The 25,297-nt window shown below is 43.6% G+C and overlaps 2 protein-coding genes across 2 annotated transcripts; both read left to right on the forward strand.

Moving 5' to 3' along the window:
- The first annotated feature begins 5,384 nt into the window (after positions 1-5,384).
- On the forward strand, positions 5,385-5,839 carry LOC145406656 (U-scoloptoxin(01)-Er1a-like). The gene has a single exon (XM_080277741.1). It carries the CDS (start codon positions 5,385-5,387, stop codon positions 5,781-5,783), a length of 399 nt encoding a protein of 132 aa, XP_080133867.1. The 3' UTR covers positions 5,784-5,839.
- Positions 5,840-22,901: 17,062 nt separating this feature from the next.
- Positions 22,902-23,931, forward strand: LOC145406790 (uncharacterized). The gene is made up of 2 exons (XM_080277886.1): positions 22,902-23,120; positions 23,737-23,931. Exons 1-2 carry the CDS (start codon positions 22,905-22,907, stop codon positions 23,929-23,931), a joined length of 411 nt encoding a protein of 136 aa, XP_080134012.1. The 5' UTR covers positions 22,902-22,904.
- The last annotated feature ends 1,366 nt before the right edge of the window (positions 23,932-25,297 follow it).

The raw sequence follows: 25,297 nt of genomic DNA on the forward strand, positions 1-25,297 counted from the left end.
TGCATTCTGTTTTAATAACCACCAGTCTACCAATCAAAGGGATGACTGGAATTTCGGTATAATATCAACCAGTACAGTTTTCAGAATCATTGTGCAGAAACCATACTTTTCGTGGTCGTCTTGTAAAATGTAAATAGAATAAAGCGATGAGTATACTAGGCATGAATACAAATGACGCAGAGGCAAACCCACTGCATGCAACAACAGCTCTCGGCCACCAAGGTCATAACTCTGGCTTCAGCTGTGCGTCACGGTGTACGTGTTGCTTATTTTAGCGAGTATGTAAACTGTTCTTTTATGCTTTCCATGGCCTCCCTTTCACTATGACCCTCACACCTGCTGTTTCAACGTCTTGTGCTAATTAGACACTCAGGAAGCGTGTTTGTGGTGGTTTTGTTGGTTTATATGCATGTATCTATATGTATTATCGGGTTTGTGTGTATGTATGTATGCACGTATGTATGTATGTGTGTATATGTATGTATGTATATGTTCTATGCAAAAAAGAAAAAAGTAATGTTCGCTTTTGGTGCAGGTCAGTCAGAGGTCATGGGTCAGGGTCAGCGGTGAGGGTGCGTCGTTCTCATAAATGCATGATCGGATCTGGGTCACACTTGACACATATCAGTGTGCGCGGGACTGAGAAGGAATTATTCGATTTTGGTACAGACTAATTAAAGAGCAAGGTCAAATTTCGGGCGCAGCGTCTCTGTGATCTCTGAGCTTCCTTTCTGGTTCGGCTTGTGCGACCGTCTATGACCAAGGCCACCTACCTTACTATGACGGTCCTTACCCACGCGGCGACCACTTCAGAATGATGTAGATTGCATGGAAATAATATTCCGATCACTGTATCTCCATTTCGATCTTGAAGTCACTTATATTCATAACATGCATTTTACTTCCGCTGGTGTTTCGTAAATCACTTATTGTTGCAGCACTTACTGTTGCCGAGAAATGCAGAACATTTTACAGTAATGTGCAGTAAAAAATGTATACACATACATTATGTGTGTGTGTGTATATATATATATATATATATATATATATATATATATATATATATATATATATATATATATATATATATATATCATTAGTTGTTATTTTTGTTATAAAATTTTATTAACTTTGCAGAGACAAACATTTTATTTCCGCCTTTCTTTTTATTCTATAAAGGTCAACAGTCTAGCTGGATTTTGTGCACCATATGTTTACTGTATATCCGTTTGACTTCATTTTTTACTTGATACCATAGACGGACTCAGCTGTATGCACCAATAAAACACCTGTCTATATCATGTGTCTGTATCATACTTCCAAGCATCTCTTCCTTTATTCAGGTGTACAAACCACTCCCCCTTCCCAGTAATACATCCATACAATACGTTATCCATGAACTTCCTTTGTGAACTGAATCATCATCATTGTCATCATCATCATCATCATCATCGTCATCATCATCATCATGCGCTAAATCACTATTCATCAAGTCCTTCGCTCCACTAATCATCCCTACTTAACCCGTCCATAGCCACATGCCGGCGCTATCCATTCTTATCCCCCATGACGGACCGGAAGAGGGCGGCCTAGTGAAGGCAGAGAGAGAGAGAGAGAGAGAGAGAGAGAGAGAGAGCGAGAGAGGAGGGGGGGATGCACTAGCCCTAACGCCAGTCTCAGCGTGTGGGAAGGTTTTGTGGTCACCGCCCCTACACACACACACACACACACACACACACACACACACACACACACACACACACACACACACACACACACAGCATTCATACATATATACGAATACTCCCATATAAACACAGGCACATACAAACACACAAATTGACATTCATGGATGAAAACGCTTACACACACACACACACACACACACACACACACACACACACACACACACACACACACACACACACACACACACACACACACACACATATACACTCACGCACACGCTTAGCATACCTGTATTCCCTGAGGTCATTTTTTACCTGTTAGTTTATTTTTTACCTGGCGTCGTAAGTTGCCAGGTATATGGGAGCAGCCGCGTTCTTACCCTCTTGTTGTTGTTCCTCCTGTTCATGGGGGAGGAAGGCTTGATTTATATCCTCACTTTTGTATATATATCTTTTTTGTATATATCTTTTTATCCGTCTTTTTATATCTGTCTTTGAATCTCTTTTTATATATCTTTAAATATCTTTTAATCTATCTTTTTTCTTCTTTCTGTGTGTTATCTACGTGTTTATCTACGACTGTCTCTGTGCATATCTTTATTTGTATGTTTGTTTGTTTTTGCATCTGTTTTTGTTTTTGTTTGTCAAGTATTTGCCTCTCCTTATTTGCTTGTATATTATCTGCCTTATATACTTGCACTCTTCGGCCTATATCTGCTGGGATACTGGCACTCTCTCTCTGTGAAAGGTGATGTATCTGTCTTTATGTCATTCTCTGCTTCAGTCTAATTATATCTATCTGCTGAATAAAGTCTTCACACACACACACACACACACACACACACACACACACACACACACACACACACACACACACACACACACACACACACACACACACACACACGGGGAGAGAGAGAGAGAGAGAGAGGAGCAAGAATAACATTGGTAGACAGCTTGCTCTAGACCTCCCTCCTCTCCACACCGGTGTTCCATAATAAGACACATATAATCCTAAGCAAACACTCCCCCCCCCCCCCAGGACCACAGTGTTAGGGTCTGTGGTCGGAGTGTCGCGGTCTGAAGCGGTTTGGAAATTCTAAGCAAGCACTTCCTGCCCCCCGCCTACACTGACCGAATCGTAGTAGTACAGTTAGTAGTAGCAGCAGCAGTAGTAGTAGTAGTAGTAGTACGGTAGTAGTAATAGTAATGGTGGTGGTGATGGTGATGGTAGTAGTGGTAGTTGTAGTAGTAATAGTGGTGATGATGGTGGAGGTAGTAGTACTAGTAGTTGTAGTAGTAGTAGTAATTGTAGTAGTGGTAGAGGGCTAGTATTGGTTGAGGTAGTGGTGGTGGTAATAGAAGTAGTAGTAGTAGAAGTAGTAGTAGTAGTAGTAGCAGTACCGGTAGTCGTAGTGATATTAATGATAATAATAATTATAATAGTAGTAATAATAATAACAATGGTAACAATGCAGTAAACTCCCCCTTCCAGTAACAGGAATGGAAAGACTACTTAGCTAGAGAGTCGAGGTCTCAGAAGGTCTCAAAATACATATTCAAGCACCTCTCCCCAATGACCGAAATGTTAGGGTTCTGTGATCATAGTGTTGTGGTCTGAAAGGGTCTCCAAATAAGCATCTCCCCAGTGACCAGGTTCCTGAGTTGTATGACTGGAGTGCCGCGGTCTCAAAGGGTCTCACGGTTTAGGGTCTTCTGGTCTCCCATGGTGGTCCTCTTCTTCATCCCTTCCTCCTTATGCTGGTCACTCACGCACACACACAATCATCGGGAGGGGTGTGGGGGTGTGATGGGTGGGGGAGTAGCGTGAGGGGTGGAGAGGGTTGGGTAGGGTGTGGGAGTGAGTGGGTGGTAGGGTTGGGTTGGGTGTGGGAGTGAGTGGGTGGGTGGGGTGGGGGATGGGGTGAGGGGTGGAGAGGGTCGGGTTTGGTGTGGGAGTGAGTGGTTGGGTGAAGTGGGGTGAGAATGGGGTAATTGGAAGAGATGAAATGGGTGGGGGTGAGGTGAGGCATGGGATAGAAGAGAGGTAGAATGGGGTAAGGTTAGACGAAAGAAATCATAACTCCTACGTTCTTGTTATCTCCAGACGATTTTACTCATCTTAGGAATGTCTCTCGAAGTTAAGGCCTTCGAGAAAACATCATAATCTACTCAGAGTTTTTTCTTGTCTCTGGGGGAACTATGGTGTTGTACAGCTTCCCTTTCGTGGTATGTGGAGAGGGTGGGAATAACATTAGCATGGCATTACCGGAGAGAGAGAGAGAGAGAGAGAGAGAGAGAGAGAGAGAGAGAGAGTGTGTCAGTTAATTGTTGCTGGAAAAAAATATACTTAGAAAAATGGGAGAAAGAAAAGAACAAAAAGTTTAAAAAATGCTAAAGATTGTAAACTAATGAAAGCGAGGGAAAAAAAGGAGTGGATGGAAGAAAGAGAGTTAGTTAAGAGAAAGCAAGAGTGAAAGCAAAATGAGACAGGGAAAAGGTAGGCTGAATGACTGTTATACAGAGAGAGAGAGAGAGAGAGAGAGAGAGTTGGAGCGTGGAAAGATAAAGAACCGTGAGAGAATTTAGAGATAGTAAGATAGCATTTTTATCCCCTCCCTCCTCCCTCCCTTCTCATACCTCCCCCACCCCCCATATTAACCTCTGACCTCTGACCCCTGCCCTCCCTCTTGACCCCTTACAGTGTGGGGTCAGGGGGGTCAGCATCTTCTTTACCAGAGAGAGAGAGAGAGAGAGAGAGAGAGAGAGGGGGGGGAGTGGGAGGGAGGGAGGTAAAAATTATTCATCGCCATTTTGTCACGTTCCAGGGGGGTAATGTTCGTCTCTCTCTCTCTCTCTCTCTCTCTCTCTCTGTTCATCATCATCATCATCGGCCATTTTTCGTCTGGTAGATAGGATGGTTACTTACACACTTTTACAGCTATGATTTTTAAGCCACTGTGAAATGTGTGTTTGTGAATATTCTACAGCGTATTCTTTTCCCCGTTTCACTTTCATTTTGTCATTCATTTCGTCTTGGCATTTAGGGAATTTCTTTACTAAACACCTACTGAAGCACAAACGATTAAGTTTTATTTATCCATTTATTTATTGATTGATTGATATTTATTAACATTATTATTTCCTCTCTGAATTACCATCTTCAACCCCTTGAACATGAGGACTTAATCATTTTATTCATGCTCTTTCCAGACGATTTTTTGTTAGCTATGGGGGAGAGTTTTCGAAATGGAAGAGCTAGTAATAGGCTTCATTAACCCCTTTACTACTAGGGGTGCTTCGTGAGTTGAAATGAAAATCGCCTAATGGTAGCCTGATTAAGAGGAAGTGAAGGGATTTCAGGCTGGCTTATTACTTTCTGTTCATAATCCCCCAGCTATTCCTCCATCTAGTCTAGCTGCCATTTTGATCCGGGTCCTGCCCTTATCCCTGATCACTTCATCTCTCATAACTTTCCCTTCGTCTCAGATTATTAGTTTTATCCTTCCTCTCATCCGCAGTCGTTCAACTTTCCCCTCACCATTCATCATCCAACCTATCCATCCATTAATCATCCTCATCCGTTGTCAACTCATCTCAACTTACCTCGTTCCTAATTCTCTCATCCTTTAGCCTTCCCTCCATCCCTAGTCATTCATGCTTCCCCTCATTACTCATCCTGTCCATCCCAGCAGAATGGCTCAACGTCTAGTCGCCCCCTTGGTCCTGTTGGCCCTTTCCTCCCTGGCGGCTGCTCGCATGGCCTACATACTGCCAGCTGATATAGAGCCCTACCTCTCCGCGCCCATCCAGACTACCTTCTCCTGTGACAACCTCCCCTACGGCTACTACGCGGACACCGACAACAACTGCCAGCTCTTCCACGTCTGCTTCCCCGTGGCAGACGAAATCGGGGCGCTGATTGAGACGGCCCACTTCACCTTCGCCTGCGGAAATGAAACCCTCTTCAGCCAGGACTCTCTCACCTGTGCCCACAAAGACGTTGCATTCCCTTGTGACCAGGCCCGGACACTCTATGAACTCTCCAACGCCGAATTCTTCAGGTTCCCCGAGTATGAGGAGGAGCCACTCTAAAATGAACACTGTCCACGCCAAGAGCCTTGTATCTCCTGAGCTATGGAGGCATCATAACACCTTTTCCTTTGCGAATTATTTTATAGAGTGCAGTTTACTATGATCTTGTATGTTATGTCTTTCCATTGTAAACACAGATTGAATAAAGAACATTCAGGAATATATTAACATGTCAGATGCAGAAATAAATCGGTAAGAAAGAGGTGCAGGGAGCCTTCTTTACCGATGAAGATACGGGCTCAAGGGAGGTAAATTTGGCTCCCTAAAAGCTCTCCAGCACCAACTTCTTCAGGTTCAAGGAATATGGAAAGATATAAAACATCGCTTTATACCTGGGTCAAGACTTCCAATTACTGATAAATTAATGCATAACTACAGAGGCTTGACTTGCGGCATACATTAATTGACGTTTTTTCTCTTTCATTCTTTTCTTTTTAACTTGTTACTGTCAGACGATTTTGCCCAGATTAAGATTAGACCGAAGACAGTGTTTGATGCGTCTCCTTGGTGCAATGGTAAGGTTCTGTGGACAAGATTTTTTTTTTTTCTTCATGGCACTCACTTCTCTGTGACGTGGCGCTGGTGAGGCTATGTATGTGTGTGTGTGTGTGTGTATGAGAGAGGGAGAGAGAATGTTTTCAGTGTGTGTGTGTGTGTGTGTGTGTATGAGAGAGGGAGAGAGAATGTTTTCAGTGTGTGTGTGTGTGTGTGTGTGTGTGTGTGTGTGTGATCTTTAGTGTTGGTGTGTTTGAGTATATGTGTGTGTGTGAATGTGTGTGTGAGAAAGAGAGAGAGAAGAGATTAAATTGATAACTGTTTTGGAAATAAAGTTCGTCTGTAGTGATCTGTATTGTCTGTATTATCAATGATTACCCTGAAATAGTCGCTATCTTTTATCTCCATGTTTCCATCATAAAAGTACAGTAAGTGTTATAGTTACCCCTTCAATTCGATATCGCACTTTTCCATCTCCAGACGATTTTATTCAGCTATGGAGGGATTTTTCGAACTGGGGAGGTTAAATACAACCTTCATACAAGAGGTGTCTCAAAAGCTGAATAAAATCGTCTGTAGGTAGCAAGAATAAATGAACAAAAACAGGTCACCAGATTGAAGGAATAAATTAGTGTTGTTCAGTTTTGTGCAGGAACTATTGGGTAAATTATTGTACAGGAACTCAGAGTCCACCACTGGGACGTATTTAAGTGGTCTGGGGGATTCGTAACACGTATTCGTCAGCGATTTATTCTGCTAATTCTGCCTCTTCATCATTTTGTATATTGTAGAAGGATGGTGGGGGGGAGAGGTATGTGAGAGGGGGGCTGAGTTGGAGAAGGGGCAGCCTGATGGGGCAGGGCAGAATGGCATGGACGCGATTCGTCTCTTGCCACCCTTTTCGAGGTTAGGGTTTTTGGCTGTACAAAGAAATATACTGTAGATAGATGCAGATAGATAGATGAATGGATAAAATTTCTCGATGCATATTAGGTCGATGTTAAAGCGACCTAAACAGCATATAAAAGAATGTTAAGGTGTAATATGCAAAATAAGTTGCTAAGGGAGTGTTACTGCCAGCTTCCTGTGCCACTTAGAATTATAACCCATAGTTAGGAAAGGAAACTGAATGAGTACCTGTATACCTTCCATTACCATAGTTGTTCTTAAAGATGCTACCTAGAAAAGCATATATATACGCAGTTAGATCACTTAATAACACATGCTTCATAGATATGCCGATATCCACAAGGAAAAGGAAACACGAAATATCCCGAGCGCTTTCCCTGAAGGATACACGAAAACGCTCGGGATATTTCGTGTTTCCTTTGGCTTGTGGATATCAGCATAAAGGAAGAGGATGCTACAGTTTTTTTTTTTTTCGCGGGGGGGGGTTCTTTATTAAGCATTCAGATTTTTAAAATTCTTATTATTTGCCATTCAGTACAAACCCGATACTCTGGGGAATATATGGGGGAAAATTTAAAGCACTGAAGAAGTACACCACACACACACACACACACACACACACACACACACACACACAGTCTATTGCACTAATATACGTATTCTAGAGTTTGTCAAGAAAGCATAAGAAAATATCCCTGTAACACAAAATCGAAAAGTGAGGAAATGGGGACAGAGAAAAAGAGTAGCCCACAGATCTTGAGTGTTTGTAATAAAGGAGGCACACGAAGCAGAAAACTAAGCCATGGGGTCTAAAAGGGGGGAACAGTGGGTAAGGTGACGATGTGGTGGGAGATTGATTCAGCCATGGGAGTGTTACATAGCATAGAGGGTTTTACTGGCGGCTGTTTAGTGACTTCCTCCAAGTAGCCGCACTCCAGGAGAATGTGGATGACGGACACAGCACAACAGCGGGTGAAAGTGGGGTTGGTTCTTGGTTCTTGGAGACTGGGGGTTGTGTGTGCAGCTGAGATTTTACTTTAGCTGCCTATGAAATTCTTATGTTTACTACCGTTTTCCTTTATGCCCAATCTTAGGTAAAGAAAATGCATCCTTGACCATCGTTCGTCCTCATCTTACAAATATACACATCTTCTCATCTTTTTTTTCTCACTCTTTTATCCATTTTTCCCCATATCTCCTCACTTCATTCTCGTCTGCCTTTTCCTCTCTTCTTTATCTGGCTTTTATTACCCTTCTCCACATCCGTCTTGCCCATTTCATCTACCCTGCTCATTCCTTACATTGTACACCCAGATTCAAGGGAGGTGTGACATTGCCCTGGTATCACACGCCATTAACAGGTGGCTTTAAAATTTTTCTTTCACAATGTGGAGAGGCTGGGAATCGGATAGTGGATGGGGGATGGCAGTAGTTTTGTTTGACGTGTGTGTGTGTGTGTGTGTGTGTGTGTGTGTGTGTAGGCTACTCATCTTGTAAGTTGTACTAAAGAATACCTCCAGACGTCTGAGCTGTAGTTACATTGGTTTATAAACTATGGTACATAAGCATAAACTGAGAGAGTACAAAGGTTTTTGCTATTCAGTTTTTATGTTGCAATAACTTTCCACGTTTGTGTAACCTGTTCTGATAAAACACGCAGTCACTTTGCCTCTGCTATCTCCATTTTGTTCGTCTCTCCCTCACCCCTCTTCCTTGGTATCCCCTCTCCATCCACGACTCCCACCCTCTGACAATACCCCACCCCAGCACGACCCCCTCGCTCTATTCCACCCTCTCACTACAGCCGTCATCATATCGTTTCCCCACCTCCCTAGTCCTCTCACCAAACGACATTTTTTCATCCCAGCCGTATGCCCAGGCTACTTAATATCCAGCCAATCGTCGTTTTATAAATTACAAGAAAATGTCGATTCAATGGTAGGTCATGCCATACTTAGTAGAGGTCAGAACATATCGTGATAAAAAACTCCAACTTTCATAATTATAACCTGCTGCATCAGATATTCAGTAAGTTTGTCTCTGTAACTCCTAACGTCTTGTGTAATAGTAATAAATCTGATCAGCCCTCCTTTCTCTCTTATTCTTTTTAGTATCACCATTTATTCCTGGATAATTACACATTTTTATTCCAATTTAGTAGACAGACTCGATTAATTATTCTCTTACCACTCACAAGCTTCCATGACTCACTCTCAGATGAATAAAAGAGTGGGCGTTAGCTGGAATAGGCTACTAGAGTTGTCTCGACCATCAGAGGGCTATTTTACTCTCAGTTCTCCCCATCAATTATGCCGCGACACCAGAGCGCTCTGTATTTTAACGTGATTTGAATATATACTGTCTTTCAGAGGAATATGTGGTTGAAATTGTGGCGGGTTTTGGAGTATGAGGACTTGAGAGTTGCGGAACATTTATATTTATCTTTAAGTTTGACGCTGTTCGAACTTTCCAACATTCTTATTGATTATCATCGTAACAGTGGCTGGTCAACTCTCTCTCTCTCTCTCTCTCTCTCAGTAAAAAAAAGAGAGAAGCAAGAGGTCTTTGAGGGGTAAGCCATATAATTTCTTTACACTTAAAAAAATAATAAAACCGCATATTTTTATTACACCGTTCACCCCCACCAATATAAGGGTCCCACCTCACTCCTTACACCCTGAATTGCTAGTCTGTCACATGGTCGGCGTGAAAGTAAGAGTGGGGAGAGAGGGGGAGAGGGAAGGGGAGGAGAGGGGAGTGTTGACCTTGACGCGAATATCAGGCGGGGGAAAGAGGGGGGGGCGGGGAGAGGAAGAGGACCCCCCCAGAGTATAAGATGTTTTCTAGTTTGTACCTCTATTCTCTCCTAAGCTTCATTATGTCTAGAACTCTTTGTCAGTGATATTTCAGTCCCTCTCTGCACAAACGTCTTGGAATCTTTCTCTCTCTTGCTTTTTCTAGACTGTTATTCAGCCCTAACACCTTTTCCTAAACGATTTATTTTGTTTATTGCAACTTAGTGTCTTCTGGTACATATATACTTCCATTAGCACCATAGCGTAAATAGTGTACAAAAGGATATTAACGAGCCATATCTAAAAACAAATCGCTAAGGAAAAGGTGTTAGGGAGCTTCCTCGCCGACGAGAACACGAGCCCGAATCTTCATTAACCCTTTCACTACTGTACTTAAGGTCATGTTTAAGTTGAATAAAATCTTGTAGTAATAAGAACAAAATATTCCTAGGACTGAAATGGCTACAGTGATGCTACTGGGGTAAACCATAAATCAGTAGGCTTTCTCGTGGATGGTATAAAATTCGTTTATTGGAGATAATTATAATACGACAGCTGAGAGACAGTGTGAGCGAATGACGTTGCTTTCTCTTATGTTCCAGTGCTACCCCTGCTGGAGCGGGTAACAGAGAGCGTGTGTAAAATAAATAAATAAATAAATAGACAGCTACATACATACATACATACATACATACATACAAATTCTTGCCTTTTCCCATACCTTTACCAAAAAATTCACAATCAGATTTATAAGTTAAATCGACATTATACTAAAAAAAAAAAAAAAAAAAAAAGAATGTGATGGTATTTAACTGTTATAAAGACTTGGTTAGGATCCTTTATAAATACAACCACCGCTGTCTCTTCCACCCTCCTAAACTACCACCCACTCCTGCTTTATGCCCCAACCACCCTGTCCCTGCCTAGCCCACCCTGTCCTGGCTAGACGCTTTCAACACCATCCCTGCTCCCTCACCACACAGTCGGGGGCGAAAGTTGTGGCAGATGGAGGTACAGTCGGGGTCAATATTGTTACGCCAGATGGAGGGATGGTCTGGTTCAAAAGTTGTCACATGTGGTAATAGAGGTACGGAACTTCCACCAGCAATGACTCTCCGACACACCTTTTGACTCCAGCGGTATTTCACAGACGTTCCGATATAACCTGGCGAAACCACTGCCTCCCATCTCTCTCTCTCTCTCTCTCTCTCTCTCTCTCTCTCTCTCTCTCTCTCTCTCTGTCCTTGCGACTCCGTAATCCCCTCCCCATACCTTGCAATACCTTTCCTTTGCCACATTACTCACCTTCTCATCTCCTGATCGGTTTCTTTGATGCTGTACAAGGAGGTCTTTAAGGATGGCATCGATGTGAATAAGAACGATATACTCCCTCATGGTCAGCCCTTGTCGCTTTAAGTATCTTTGAACCTGTTATCCCTGCAGTTCAAGGAGGATTATAGACGGCAGGGATAACATGGCCTACAACTCTATAATTCGATTTAATGGAATGTTGCAAGGTCATTCGCAAGGGATCTTCAGACGTTGCTCATTCTCTCCCTACACTCGCTGGTACTTACTCTTTAGGGGACGTGGTGGCTTCATCCCCCCAAGTACCGGCCAGAACACTTCCTCAGAGGTTTATGCTATTGCACACTCATGAAAACTGTGATTACTCTTTCTTATTTTTATATTACAGACATCATTGTGCCGCGTACCTGCTTCAGTATAACACCACACATACTTACATACATACCTCAAGAGATGTAGGTATCAAAAACTTGTCTTTATACACAAGAGTTGGCTTAACACCGGAAAAAGTAACACATTTCCTCTACCGATCATTATCTACAGCCTCCCTATCACAACCCAGACCACCTCTCCCCTCCATGAACCAAGCAGCCACTCAACGCATGTATATCAAACAAGTACCATAAATATCAGAAAAAAGGGACTCAAACACCAGCAATCCATGAGATCTACACGGACATGGGTCAGGGGAAATTGAAATAAAAGACTCGCCCATGTGTTCCTTGTAATCAGTGCCTTTATCTCCCACTTAATCTTTCCCTTCAATCCCCACCCAACGCCACAGTCCATATCTTCACCCACCTCTCACACCCTCTTCTACTTAACGCCTCTCTTCCACGCCATCCCTTGCAGTCCTGCCTCCCTATCTTGAAAGTGTATCTCATGGACCTCAAGTGCTACTCGACTACACACGTAAGTTACAGCTCAAAGATTCGTTTTCGAGGTGAGGTAGGAGACTTTGTAATCCATTTATACTGTACGCCATGTACAGTATGTTTCCAGTATCGGCGCAGTTTATCTCAGTTATTCATAAGAGACTTTAAGGAAGGTGTAATATGCAAAATAAATCGCTGAAAAAGAGGTGCAACGAAGTCTCCACTGAGTCTCAAAGTCCCCGTTTTCTTTTTCTTTTTTTTCCTCTCTTTTTTGTGTGTGTGTAACTACCATGGTGCTTGCTCCTTGCTTCTAAATTCCTCTTTAGGCGGGAAATATTTTGATCATGAAGCAAGAGAGAGAGAGAGAGAGAGAGAGAGAGAGATGTGGGGGGAGGAGAAAGCCAGCGAAGAAAGGTAAAGAGGGGTGTGTGTCGTAAGTCTTAAGGCCCGTCTCCCCGCCCAGCCTTCAAGCCTTTCCCTCCCGTCTTACTCTTGCCCTTGTCTTTACCTCGCCTCCTACACCACTACTACTGATACCTCCACTACTACTACAACTACAGCCACTCGTGCTCTACTATTATTGCTACTTACACCACACTGCTAATACCATCATTGCTATGACCATTCCTATTGCCACTTTACTCCTGCCACCACCATCACCACCATTACCACCATCACCCTCATCACCAACATTCCTGACTTCCGGGCTGGTGTAATTGGTGTTGTGTAAGGCCACCACCAGACTTAACCCTCCCGAGCACACCACCACCCTCGTCCTCACAATTTTTCACAAACCACCTATCCTTCCTATCGCCACAGCTTCATCCTCTTCACCAGCTGCTCTACCACTGTTCACTACCAGCTCTCATCTCCACCAGCCCTCATCGCCACCATCCTTCATTTCCACAGCTGTCATCTCCACCATCCTTCATTTTCACTGTTCTCATCTTCACCAACCCTCATTTCCACCAACTCTCACCTCTACCAGCCACCATCTCCACCAGCCATCATCTCTCCACTGGCTTCATTTCTACCAACCCTCATCTCCACCAGCCCTCATCTCCACTAACTCTTATGTTAACTAAAATATACAGTACATTATCCCTTGCTAGTCTCAACCCCCATCACCACCACTACTATCCTATTTTACCCTGCCTAGCTTTTCCCTCACCAGCACCATCCCATATCCTCATCAACATACATTCCAGCCACCACACCTTCCTCATCACCAATTCCAGACGATGCTTTCATTACCAGTAACTCATGCCTTTATCTCCACTTCTGTGCTCCACCAATCCTGACTCACACTACCACCGCCACTACCACTTTAACCATCACCACTACCACCACTATCACCACCGCCATCACTATCAAACCAAACGCTAACGACCACCACCACTACTACAAGATTTTACCCTCACTCCAGCTAGCCCTGTACCACCACCACCACCACCACCATCACCACATTCAAAGCGCACTACCTTCATCACAGCACCATCAGCAAACCTTACCACCACCACTACCACTACAAAACCTAACCTTCACCACCACCACCACCACCTTCTATACTAAATTTTACACCACCACCACCACCACCACCACCACCACCATACCTTTTCGCTTGCTCCGTCACACTTCGTTCCACTATAATTAGCCAGTTTTCTCATCAGCTTAATCGCCTCTTCCCCTTTTGGTAAGACGGGAAAGTAACATCAGTACTGAATGCTAACAAGTTATTTAGGAATTTGTATTTAAACTGTGGAAAATGACAGATGTTTAAGCCTTGCAAAATTAGGTAGGATCATGTTGTAAAAAGGTCGCCAACATTTCCCTTCTGGTTGTGGCGATGAAAGGTGCTACGTGAAATACCTTTATGGAACCTCAATATGAAGCTCAAGCAGAAGAGTATGAGAAGGAGGGATACACTCTGACGTTCGGGGAGGAATGAGATATACGGAAGGGAGGACTCAATTGCTGGCGAGGGATTGTAGGTGAACTGTTGCATAAGATAGTCCCTGTGTGTGTGTGTGTGTGTGTGTGTGTGTGTGTGTGTGTGTGTGTGCGCTCTTCTCTCCCACAATCTCGATAACACAGGTGCTCTCTCTCTCTCTCTCTCTCTCTCTCTCTCTCTCTCTCTCTCTCTCTCTCTCTCTCTCTCTCTCTCTCTCTCTCTTTCCCTTCTCTTTATAGTGTTCCCTGCGTCTCACCACTTCTTAATTCCTGTCCATTCTTGTTTCTTTTACATCATCTAAGTCTTTATTCTTCCCGTCACCACCTTTCTCACCTTCCCCTCCGTCCTTGTTAGTCCTTCCCTCGACCCCCTCTTCCCTCCTTCCCCTTCATTCTTGCATCTACATCAACAAATCCCACTCCTCTCCCAATCCCTCTCTTTATCTTCCTCATCCCCCACCTTTCTTCTTCTCCATCATCAAACCCCTTTCTCTCCCTGTCCCTCACGTCATCCTCTCGATCCTCTACCTCTCTTCTCCATCATCAAACCGCTCTCTACGTTCAGGTCCTCTCTCCATCCTCTCAGTCTTCCACCTTCCATCCTCTCCATCATCAAACCTCTATCCTCTCCCCATCCCTGTCTTCATCCAACACATCCCCTCCCTGCACCTTTCCCTTTCAAATCTACCCCACATTATCCCTTATTACTCAACTGCCCCAGGCCACGCTGTCTGCTCCCTCCCGTGCAACTACCCCTCCACCTCCCATGAATCCTTCCCCTCCTACCTCTCCTCCTTCTCCCCCTCCTCCTACCCATCCCTCTTCCATGTATCCTTCCCCTCCTCTTTCCCCCTCTCCCTCCTCTTCCCCCTTCCCTTTCCCCCCATCACAACCCCATCCCACCATCGGCAATCACCCCGCCTCGTCTGTACCCCCCGACCCCACTTCGATGCCAGAGGAGCGAAAGTTGCTTGCTGGACAGTATTCATAAACTCTCCTAAGCTTCATCTGTGCTTAAGATTATTTGTGTATTCTTTCGTCTTTCCTAATACAGCTACCAAATACTTCACAACCAAATCAGAGTGAAAATTGGAAAATGCTAAAAATAATATGATTTCGGGTGGCACTTCACTGTTATAAAGACCTGTTTGTCCTAAGAAATATTTAAGATTCGCGATAGTTACGAACCCAGGCCCCGTAGTTCCTCATCCCCAGGGGCCTTCCACCTCCCTAACCCAGTTATAAACGCCGCCTGGCCCACCCGTAGGTCTTTATATAACTCCGCGGCAGAACCCTCACCGAGACCTTCACTAGCACCGCAGACAGCTTTTTGTCCTCGCTACAAGTTATATAGAGCCCCCTTCTGCCTTCCTTGCTTTCGCTGGGGGGGACAAAAGTTCGCCTATTACTCCACTGCGTCAGCTTCACACTTAGAACTATCGTAACCAGTCGCTTTCCTCCCTGTTGCATCTTTAGAGGACCATCAGTAAGCTGAGAAATTTACCAAGCCTCTCTCAGTTTGGGAATACTAGACAGCAGGGGAAAATGAAAACTAGAAGAGGTGGAATAGTAGACGAACTTTTTGCACTGACTGTCCATTGTATTCGGTGACGCCCATAGTTAAGGATAAGTATCGCGTTTGTTATGTAGCAACAGATTAATTATACTGGCTCCTAGTTTGCAGAGTAATACGTTCACATAATCATAATAAAGCTTCATTTCCCTGAGAACTGCAAATTAGTACGTTCACATATAACAAAAACTTCTTCCATTCCCCAAGAAGATTGTAGATAATTAGGTAAATGGAAAAAAACTGTGATATGATAAATGAAGGCGTTCAGCTCTAGACCCCCCCAAAAATCCTCCCTCTCTTCTTTGCCGTGAGTCATCCTTCCCAGAGAAGATCCTGAACCCCCTCCAGTCCGAAAAAGTACTTGTATTTTCTTCTTGCTGTCTTCGGATGATTTTATTCAACTGAGGAAAAGCTTTATGAACTGAATTGGTTACATATAAACCCCCTTTACTACCAGAAGTCCATCCTAAGGCGAGTAAAAATCGTCTAGTAGCAGCAAGAATAAAATGAAAAGTATGTGCCATCGGAGAGAAGGAGGTACTGACTAAATGTTTCACCTCGAGAATAAAAACACCAGGCGTATATAAAACACTTCCTGAGTCCGTGATTTCGTTGCTATAAAAAGATAATCGTCTGTTTTTAATATTGCTTCTCAAACACACGTTAAAAATATACATGATCGATACTAAAAAAAAAAAAAAAAAATCGGCCATCATAAATATATCCGGACTTTAACTGTAAACTGATTTTTTTTCCCCACCTCACCAGAGAAGTATGTAGATAACCAATATTCCTCGCACGCGCACACACACACACACACACACACACACACACACACACACACACACACACACACACACACACACACACACACACACACACACACACACACACACACACTTTCCGGTCCCCCGTTCACCTTCAGTTCCCAGGAATGTCTGCTTTCTCTCAAGGTCCCCAGTTTTTTGTGCCGCGTCTGATTTTCCATAACAATGTATCTCGTTCCCTTCACGCCTTATTCACACCTGATGTTTGACCTGGGTGTCCTTTTAATTTTTCATGTGAATTTCTTGTATCATTTATAGAAAATTTAATAGCCTGTGGTGTAGTTCTTGGCCTCGTCCTCTTAGCTTGGACTTGATAGATTTTTTGTTATATAATTCTTGATATGAAGGCAAATGGATGGCCCAAAATATTTTACCTACAATGTATAATTTTTTCTGTATCTTTAATATATTCAAAAAGACGAGAGTTTGAATATCTCTAATACGATGTTAACGTCATATAATACACCTCCCCTGGCCAAATAAGCAGATCATGTTGCATAAGATCTTAGCAGACTGTTCCGCGTTTTCTTAAAGTGTAATAATATGCGTTAATCAGCTAATGTACATATTACTAGTTTGTCTAAGCTCATAGTACAGAATTTACTGTGATTATGAGGTACATATTACAAAACAGCACTAGGAAATGGAGCAGATATATCGTTTCATATTAAATACTCATGGAAGATGTCAGTGTTCCAGCCAGTCTGAAACTACATAGAGAATATCAAGCTATAGGTGACGTCTGACTAATAACGTACTCTGTGGAAAGAAAAGGCAGGTAATTTTATAATGCTTGCCGAGTGTTGGGCAACGGGAAACCATCTCTGTTCAAGTAATTTACTTTCATATCATTTTATTTATGTTGAAGCCGCCTCACTCCAGCTCAAGTTATATCACATCTGTCTAGACACTTTCACGTCTCCTTCAAATCCTGTACACATGACCCCTTAGACCAGACAAGGTGAACCCCAGCAGACCGTCCTCTACCCGATCAGACCAATGCATTATACAATTAAGCGTGACCCCTCCTGACCGACACACCTTGTAGGGGTGTGATGGGACTCGGCCTTATCCCCCATCTGCATCGTCTTTCCCTGTGTTGGTGGTGGATGGGGTGTGGATGCTGGACAGGAGGACGGTGTATTCTTCCTTCCACGTCTTGTTTTGTGTTGTCATCTGTTAGGTTTGTCTTTTTTATAGCGTTACTAGAAATCATCGTCATCATCATCAACATCATCGTTATCATTATCATCATCAGTATTTATTATATCTAACTCAGCTCATCATCAGTATTTATTATATCTAACTCAGCTTACGTCTCTCTCTCTCTCTCTCTCTCTCTCTCTCTCTCTCTCTTCCCAATTTCCATTCTCTTCTGGTCACTCCCAATTCCTTCCAACCCTTCCTAGTTTTTCTCCACCGTCCTCTTCCCCTCCTGCCTAAATGATGTCAGAAGCAAGTATATATAGTATGACTGTGCTCTGGAAATCCGTCAGAAATTTGCATGTTAAAATGAGGACTGGAATAATGGGAGGGTGTGAGAGGGAAGGATGGAAGAGTGGGAGAGGCGGAGGAAAAAACGAGAAGGAGGGAAGAGGAAGAGTATTTGAGAAAGAACTGAGAGAAGGATGATAATATAAAAAAAGGAAAGAGAAGATAGAGTTGTCAGGAAATTAGTTGGAGAGAGGGAGGCTTGATGGCAGAAGATTGAATGACATGAAGGTGCTTAATTTGTGGCCTTCCTTTACTGGATGAAGGCCTCTGTCTATACATTGATAGATAGATAGAGGGGCAGAAATAAGAGAGAGAGAGAGAGAGAGAGAGAGAGAGAGAGAGAGAGAGAGAGAGAGTGAGGTTGAAGAGGGAAGAGAGTGGTTGGGAAGGAAATAAATGTTGACAATATAGTGGGGGAAGGATAACAGTTCTAAGAAAAAGAGAGAGGTAAGAATGAAGAAATGGGAAGCGAAGAAAAGAACAAGAAAGTGGGGAGAGGAGAAGAATACCACCAGAAAAGTGGAAGGAGGAAGAAAGAGCCGCAAGCAAATACCACATGAGACAAGACGCTGACGGAGAGAAGAGAGATGAGAACGGTTACATAATGAGGGGTATTCACGGGCACAGAAGCTTATTATCTGAACAAGGTTGTGTGCAGACCCGTATCTAGGAATTAGGTTTTGTGGGAGGATGGTAGATGAAGATTAGCCAGACGGCGTTGTTAGAGAGAGAGAGAGAGAGAGGGGGGGGGGCGGCAGGGCGGTGGGGTCCGCGGTACATGAGAGGAGGAAGAAAGTGAGAGAGAGGCCAGGTGTGTAACCTTGAAAGAGAAGAGCGTGTCCTGTTGAACCACTGACCGTCTGCCTCTTCTTACCTGCCGAGAGAGAGAGAGAGAGAGAGGGAGAGAAACGGGTCCTGTGGATTTAGCAGGCTCAGTAGCTCCGCTTCTTTGGCATATTTTTTTTATTCGAAACATACCTTCATATAGCAAATAATATCGACATTGAAAAAAATAACAAACAAACTAAGTAAATAAAGGAATGAATAAATAAATAAATAAATAAATAGAAAAGTTCCTGTGTTTCTGAAGCTACATTATAACTTTATCTTGTCATTATTTTTTCTGTATGTGTTTTTGGTAATATTCTTGATGTGATACCTTATACAATCCGTGTCGCTGTTAGAAATATATACGTGACATTATGGGGAATAGTGGCGTGTAGTATGTAATATAAATCGCTAAGGACGAGGTGCTAGGGAGCCTCTTTACCATGTACGATAGTTCGATCAAAGGAGACGAAGACGCTGCAGGAGGGAGAGAGGGAGAGAGAGAGCAATCAGGGAAGATCGAAGAAGAGATGAAAGGATGAGAGGAATGAGAACGGACAGACGTACTAAAAAAGAAAAAGTTGAAACAGGAATATTTAGTAAACTAGAATAAAAATAAATAAAGAAGGGAAGGGTTTAGTAGCGAGACAGGTAACAGGAGAGGAAGGAGGAAACTATAGGAGGGGAGGGTTACATGGTGAAACAGGGAAGAAAACAGCAGGAAGGAAAGATTTAGGAGTGAAACAGGGGAGAAAACAGTAGTAGGGAAGTATTTAGAGATGAAACAGGGAAGAAAACAGTGCGAGAAAAAACTTAAAGGCGAAATCAGTGTAGGTAGGATTTAGAAGTGAAACAGGTCACTCTAAAAAGCTTAAATACATCCTTTAAAATAGAGGTTGAGAAAGCCAGGCGTTGGCGATGGTGTGGGCGTACAGGAGAGGCGAGCCGAGGTGGAAGGTGACGACGTGGCAGGAGACAACGAGGGTGTGGAAGGAGCAGGCGAGGACGATGATGCCCGCGTTCAGTACAATGCTCCACACGTTGACTCCCGCCCCCAACACGGTGCCCCATCTCTCCTTATCCTCCCCTGCTCTCCATATCTCCGTTTTCCATCTCTTTTTCACTCTGTCTTTCTCCGTTACCCATTTCACTCGATCTCTCCTTCCTCTCTCCTTTCTCTCCTTTTCCTCCCCCTCCATCATGTTCTCCAGTCTCCCCACCGCCTCCTTAAACATGATGGTGCTGTAGGGGAGAAGGACCTGGGTGGAGGCGTGTGTGGTCGCCAGGGCAACTTCCAACACCCACCCCGCCCACACCACCGCCCGCGTACACACCCACACCATCTTGCGCCTTGTAGGAAACTTTAGCATGGTGAAAATATTGATGTAGTAATGAACTAGCGAGGTAGATGAGTAAAACTGGAAAGAAGAGTAGCACAGGGAAGAAAAGTGGATGGTGCTATGAAGGGCTTGATACGAAACAGAGATCTGAGTGTGGAGGCTATGACAGGGTTGCATGTTGTTTTTGTGCCCACATTAACGTACAAGTGTGAGACCTAGACGTGGAATGAAAACGAAAAATCAAGAGTAAGAGCACTGGAGATGGGGTTACTGAGGAGTGTGTGGAGTGCGTAGAGTGGACTGGATAAGAAATACTGTGATTCTTGAAAGATGTGGAGAAAGGAAATCTGTAGACAGTAGAGCAGCGTTGAAGTAGTGTATTTAGATGGTATGGGGATATACATTCGGTGATGAATAGGGGACGGAACGATAGTGTAGGCAAGCAAGAGTTGAGGAGGCTGACTAGGACAAAGTGGGGACTTGGGTAGAATAGGGCTGGGCACGGTAGGGTAGGGTAGCGGGCAGGGTCTAAAACAGGGTATAGGGAAGGTAGAGGTTAGGGCAGGACAAGTAAGTGTAGGGTTGGCAGGCAGGGACTAGGGCAGGATAGGGTGGGCAGACAGAAGCTAGTGCAGGACAAGGCAAGATAGGCAAGTAGGGGTTAGGGCAGGACAGGAGAGGATAGGTAGGTAGGGGTTAAGGCAGGACAAGACAAGGTAGGCAAGTAGTGGTTTGGGCAGGGCAGGACATTATAATGAGGTAGTGTGAGTCAGGGCATAGGTATAGGGTAAGGTAGGTAGGGACTAGGGCAGGGCAGGGCACGGTAGGCAGGCAAGCCAGGGCGGGACAGAGGTAGGGCGTTAGGGGTATATAAGTTGTGGATAGGGTCGGTGATGCCAGTGACTAACCGACCACAAGTGAGACTATACACTCCCCAACGAACCTCTCCTCTCAGGTGAGCTCTTTAGTTAGAGTGAGCTGGTAGTAGTTGTAGTAGCTGCAACCCAGGCTTTTTTGAAACGTGAACCCAGCGGGCTACAGGTTTACACTGCCTTTCTCCTGAGGTCCACTATCCTCCTTTTGGGGGATAGGGAAGTAGTTAGGTTTCGTTTGTATATCCAGGAAGTTGAGGCGTCTGGTTATATCGGTGCCACCACATGAAGGCGTCCCTCTCCAGTATAAGCTATGATGTCATGCCAAGGAAAAGGAGAAGCAGTAATTTGGTGTAGCTTGAATCAAACTCTGGTGAAAGTACTGGCGGGAAAGCAGGCCCTTATTCATTTGCTTACCACTAGAACCATGACTCAGTACGCCACGAGTATGTTTGTTTTGAGCCCTTCACTGCTATGACTTATTTTTCATTCTATTCTTCCTACCACCAGACGATTTTATTCATCTTGGGAGACGCTTTACGAACTGGACAGGTCAGATATTGCCTCCATTAACCTTTTCACCACAAAACGTCTTTACTAAACTTAATAGAATCGTCTGGCAGTGACAAGGCTACAACAGAAAATTCATGATAAAACTGAAGGTGTCAAGAGAGATTTTTTTGGACAAGGAGGGGGAGAAATGGTCATAATTAACCTTTTTCCTCACCAGACACCCTTCCTAACGAGAATGAAATAGACTAGTAGCAGCAAAAAATAAAAATGGCGTCCTCGGGCTGAAGGGATTAAAAACTCAGCAAGAGGCAGCTGTGGTAGGATTACTTTCTAATGTAACATTAAAATCGTCGGTTATTTTTCTAGCAGTGCATGTTGCTTTGAACACAAAATATTAAGCTATGTTTTGTACTCTAAATTGTCGTATTCAGTACTCCCCTTTATCAAATTTTGTGTTGCTGGAGAGAGACGCCTTCGCTTGGTGGCGCCGACATGACCGGGGAGTGGAGCTTCCCGGTTATGCTGATGTCCGTCATTCCCCTCCCTCTCCCCCGAAAGGAGGATGGTGACCTGCGGATGAGCTTGGGGTTGCATTTAATACTACTGAGAATACACTCTTACGTTATGCTGGTCATGTCTTGGCTCTTGTCTTCATATTCAGTAATCCATTAATATTCCTTATCATCTCAAAATAAGTAAATAAAAATGAATAAATAAATAAATGTTAAGGAACACAGTGACTGAGTTCACACACACACACACACACACACACACACACACAATTTGTTTTTTTAGCTTATTATTGCTGCCTCCAGATGGTTCTGTTATCTTTGGCCAAACCTTTATAGTGACGGGGTTTGAAATAGTTTCCACAAATAATAATCACCGCACTCCTCCTGTACGTCTGCCTGTCCGCCACTGTCTATCACCCTTTCCCTTTCCTTTTCTCTTCCATTTTTTCTTTCCCCGTTACCCCATCGCCATCTTCTCCCACCTCACCCAGCACCATGAAGCCAGTGATCGCCGCACTCCTGTCCGTCTGCCTACCTGTCGTCTCTCTTACACCCACTCTTTCTTCGTCCACCTTTATTTCTCTCCTACTTCTCCCTCCTTTTCTCTCAGTCACCTGTTACTCTTCTCATTCTACCTTTCTTCTCTCCTACCATCCTTACCCCTCTCCTGTTTCTCCTAGCCCCTCAAGCCTCTCACATCCCTCTCACTCTACCACCTGCTATGCTCTCCAATCTTTCAACCATCCTTTATTCTGCCACTCCTACCGCTCTTCTGTTTTTCTCTACTCCCGGTAACCCCACCACCACCATTTTCCTCACCACTCAGCACCATGAAGCCAGTGATCGCCGCGCTCTTCCTCTCGGTCTGCCTCTCCGCCGTTTATGCCCGGTCCGCCTACCAGCTGCCCTACGGTGTGGAGCTCCTGAGGGCCAACATCGTCACCTCCTTCTCCTGCGCTGGTCGCCCCTACGGGTACTACGCCGACGTGGCCAATGATTGTGAGGTCTTTCATGTGTGCCTTCCTGTCAACGATGAATTTGGCAACGTGAGTCATTTATTTATTTATTTATTTATTTTTTGTGTGTATCTGTCTATCTCTTCCATTTATGTGTTTATTATTTTTATTTATTTTTCACTTCAGTCTCACCGCGAACGATGAACTGCGCTGCGTGAGTCATTTAATTATATTCTCTTGTATTTTATTTATATTTTATTTTCATCCATTTATTCATTATTTTTATCTTATTTGTTTATTGTTTTTAATTATATTTATCTATTTATTCTCTTGCATTATCTTGTTGCTTTGGTTAGTCAGTGCATCAGAAAGCGAGCCACACATTCACTGAGGCAGGAGGAAACTGGGTTAGGATAATGCATGATGATGATGATGATGATGATGATGATGATGATGATGATGATGATGTAATGGAATTGTTGTTGTTTTTTTACAGCCTATGTTTTATAAGACTGAAAACGATATTGATAGAATAACCTGAGATGTGTGACAGGTTCGACCGTTCCCGCACACACATCGAGGAGGAGGCCCCCTTTTTCATTACAGTTGCGGTGATTAGTGTAAATTTTTTTTTTTAAGAGACCCATGTTTTCATATTTGTCTAAAAATAATATAAATACAGTGACCTGGGATACGTGACACACAGGTCGTCGAGGAGGCCCACTTCTCCTTCATGTGCGGGAACCTGACCATCTTCAACCAGGAGTCCCTCACCTGTGCCGCCCGCTCAGAGGCCTTCCCCTGCGACCAGGCCGAAACCCTCTACGAAATCTCCAACGCCGAGTTCGGAAGGATCCCCGAGGACAACCTGGACTTCGCCCTCACCAACGCTACCCTTTAGGATGCTCGGCTTGGGATTGTCATTGCTGATATATGGTTTTTTAGATTTGTTTGGTCTCTGTACCCTGTCCTGCCTCATCTTCATTCCTCCTTCCTAACTTACGGTCTTAGGATATGTTTGGTTTCTGTCTTCTTGGTTCCTCTTTCCTCTTAGATGGTCTTTGGTTGTGTTTGGTCCCTGTCCTCTTGATTCCTCCCTCCTGATAAATGGTCTGTGCATTTGTCTGGTCTCTTTCCTCAGTCGTGTCTCGGTTCCTCCTTCCTTATAATTGGTCATTGGATATGTAATTTGGTCTTGGAAATGTTTGTATTGAGGGGTTTCTAAGAATGGTGTAAGTTAAGAAGTATACAGGATTTATAGAGCAATGCCTCTTCCTGTTTTGTAAACCCCTTCTTATTTGAGTGACTACAAGTGGAGTAAGATTTTTTTTTTTTTTTTTTTTTTTTTACATTTTCCTGTCCAGGCCTTGTGTGTCTGCATATCTGTGCGTCTAGTTTGCGTCTGGTTATGTACTTCCCGTCATTAGTTCCTTCCTTTGGCTTCTCCTTCTAGTAGTCGATTGCTTCTTGAAATCTTGATAGCAATAGTAGCCTAGTAGTAACGTAGGCAGCATTGGCTACATCTTAATTATGCATCACTTAACCCTCTCGAATTCTGTATAACTTGTGCTTCTCCCGCACAGACAGGTAGCTTTTGATTTTTTTTTTTTTTTTTTTTTTTGAAGAACCCAATGCTTAGAGCCTGCAAATTGTTCTGTCTAAATAATATTCGGACGAGAAGTAAATTGAAATTCTCCAACCCATCGGATCCCATTGCTCAGTTGACCTGAGTAGGAACTAACCTCGCAGCTTACCAGTTGACCTGAGCAGAGCTGTTTTGGGGCGCACAAAATAAAGGATCCGAGCCTGAATTATCTTTATTTTCATCCTTACGAGCGACGGAGCGTGACCTTAAATATTCTAGGTGGCACAGAACCATCAGTAATGTTTTTTTTTTTTTCCTTGAGGGGTGGCTGGAATAAAATAATATCCTCGGGCAAGGGAATAATGAAAGAAAAAAAAGAGAAGGAAAAGGTTATTGTAGTGAAGGATTGAGATTCATTCATTTGCCTCCCCCCCCCTCCCCTTCCTTCTGAAAAGTGCATGGCAAGGGAAAAATAATCTAACACCTTCACTCTGAGGATGCATTTTTCATTGTGTTCTTACCACCTTCAGACGATTGTATTCAGCTCGAGAGACTTTTGGGACTGGAAAAGGGAGTTACAGCATTCATTAACCCCTCCAAGAGATCTTTACTTAGGTGAATAAAATCGTCTGGAGGTATCAAAAATAAACAATAAATTACCGGTCTGAAGGGGTTAAGGATT

Source organism: Coenobita brevimanus, chromosome 71 (genome assembly GCF_032717465.1).
Source record: "Coenobita brevimanus isolate Jiangsu-jjx chromosome 71, ASM3271746v2, whole genome shotgun sequence".
NCBI classification, from domain to species: domain Eukaryota; kingdom Metazoa; phylum Arthropoda; class Malacostraca; order Decapoda; family Coenobitidae; genus Coenobita; species Coenobita brevimanus.

Bases quoted from the DNA above. Each gene is read 5' to 3' on its own strand.
- LOC145406790 (XM_080277886.1), top strand. From the start codon at position 22,905: ATGAAGCCAGTGATCGCCGCGCTCTTCCTCTCGGTCTGCCTCTCCGCC. The intron at 23,121-23,736 runs GTGAGTCATTTA...CGTGACACACAG, and splicing joins TCAACGATGAATTTGGCAAC to GTCGTCGAGGAGGCCCACTT.
- LOC145406656 (XM_080277741.1), top strand. From the start codon at position 5,385: ATGGCTCAACGTCTAGTCGCCCCCTTGGTCCTGTTGGCCCTTTCCTCC.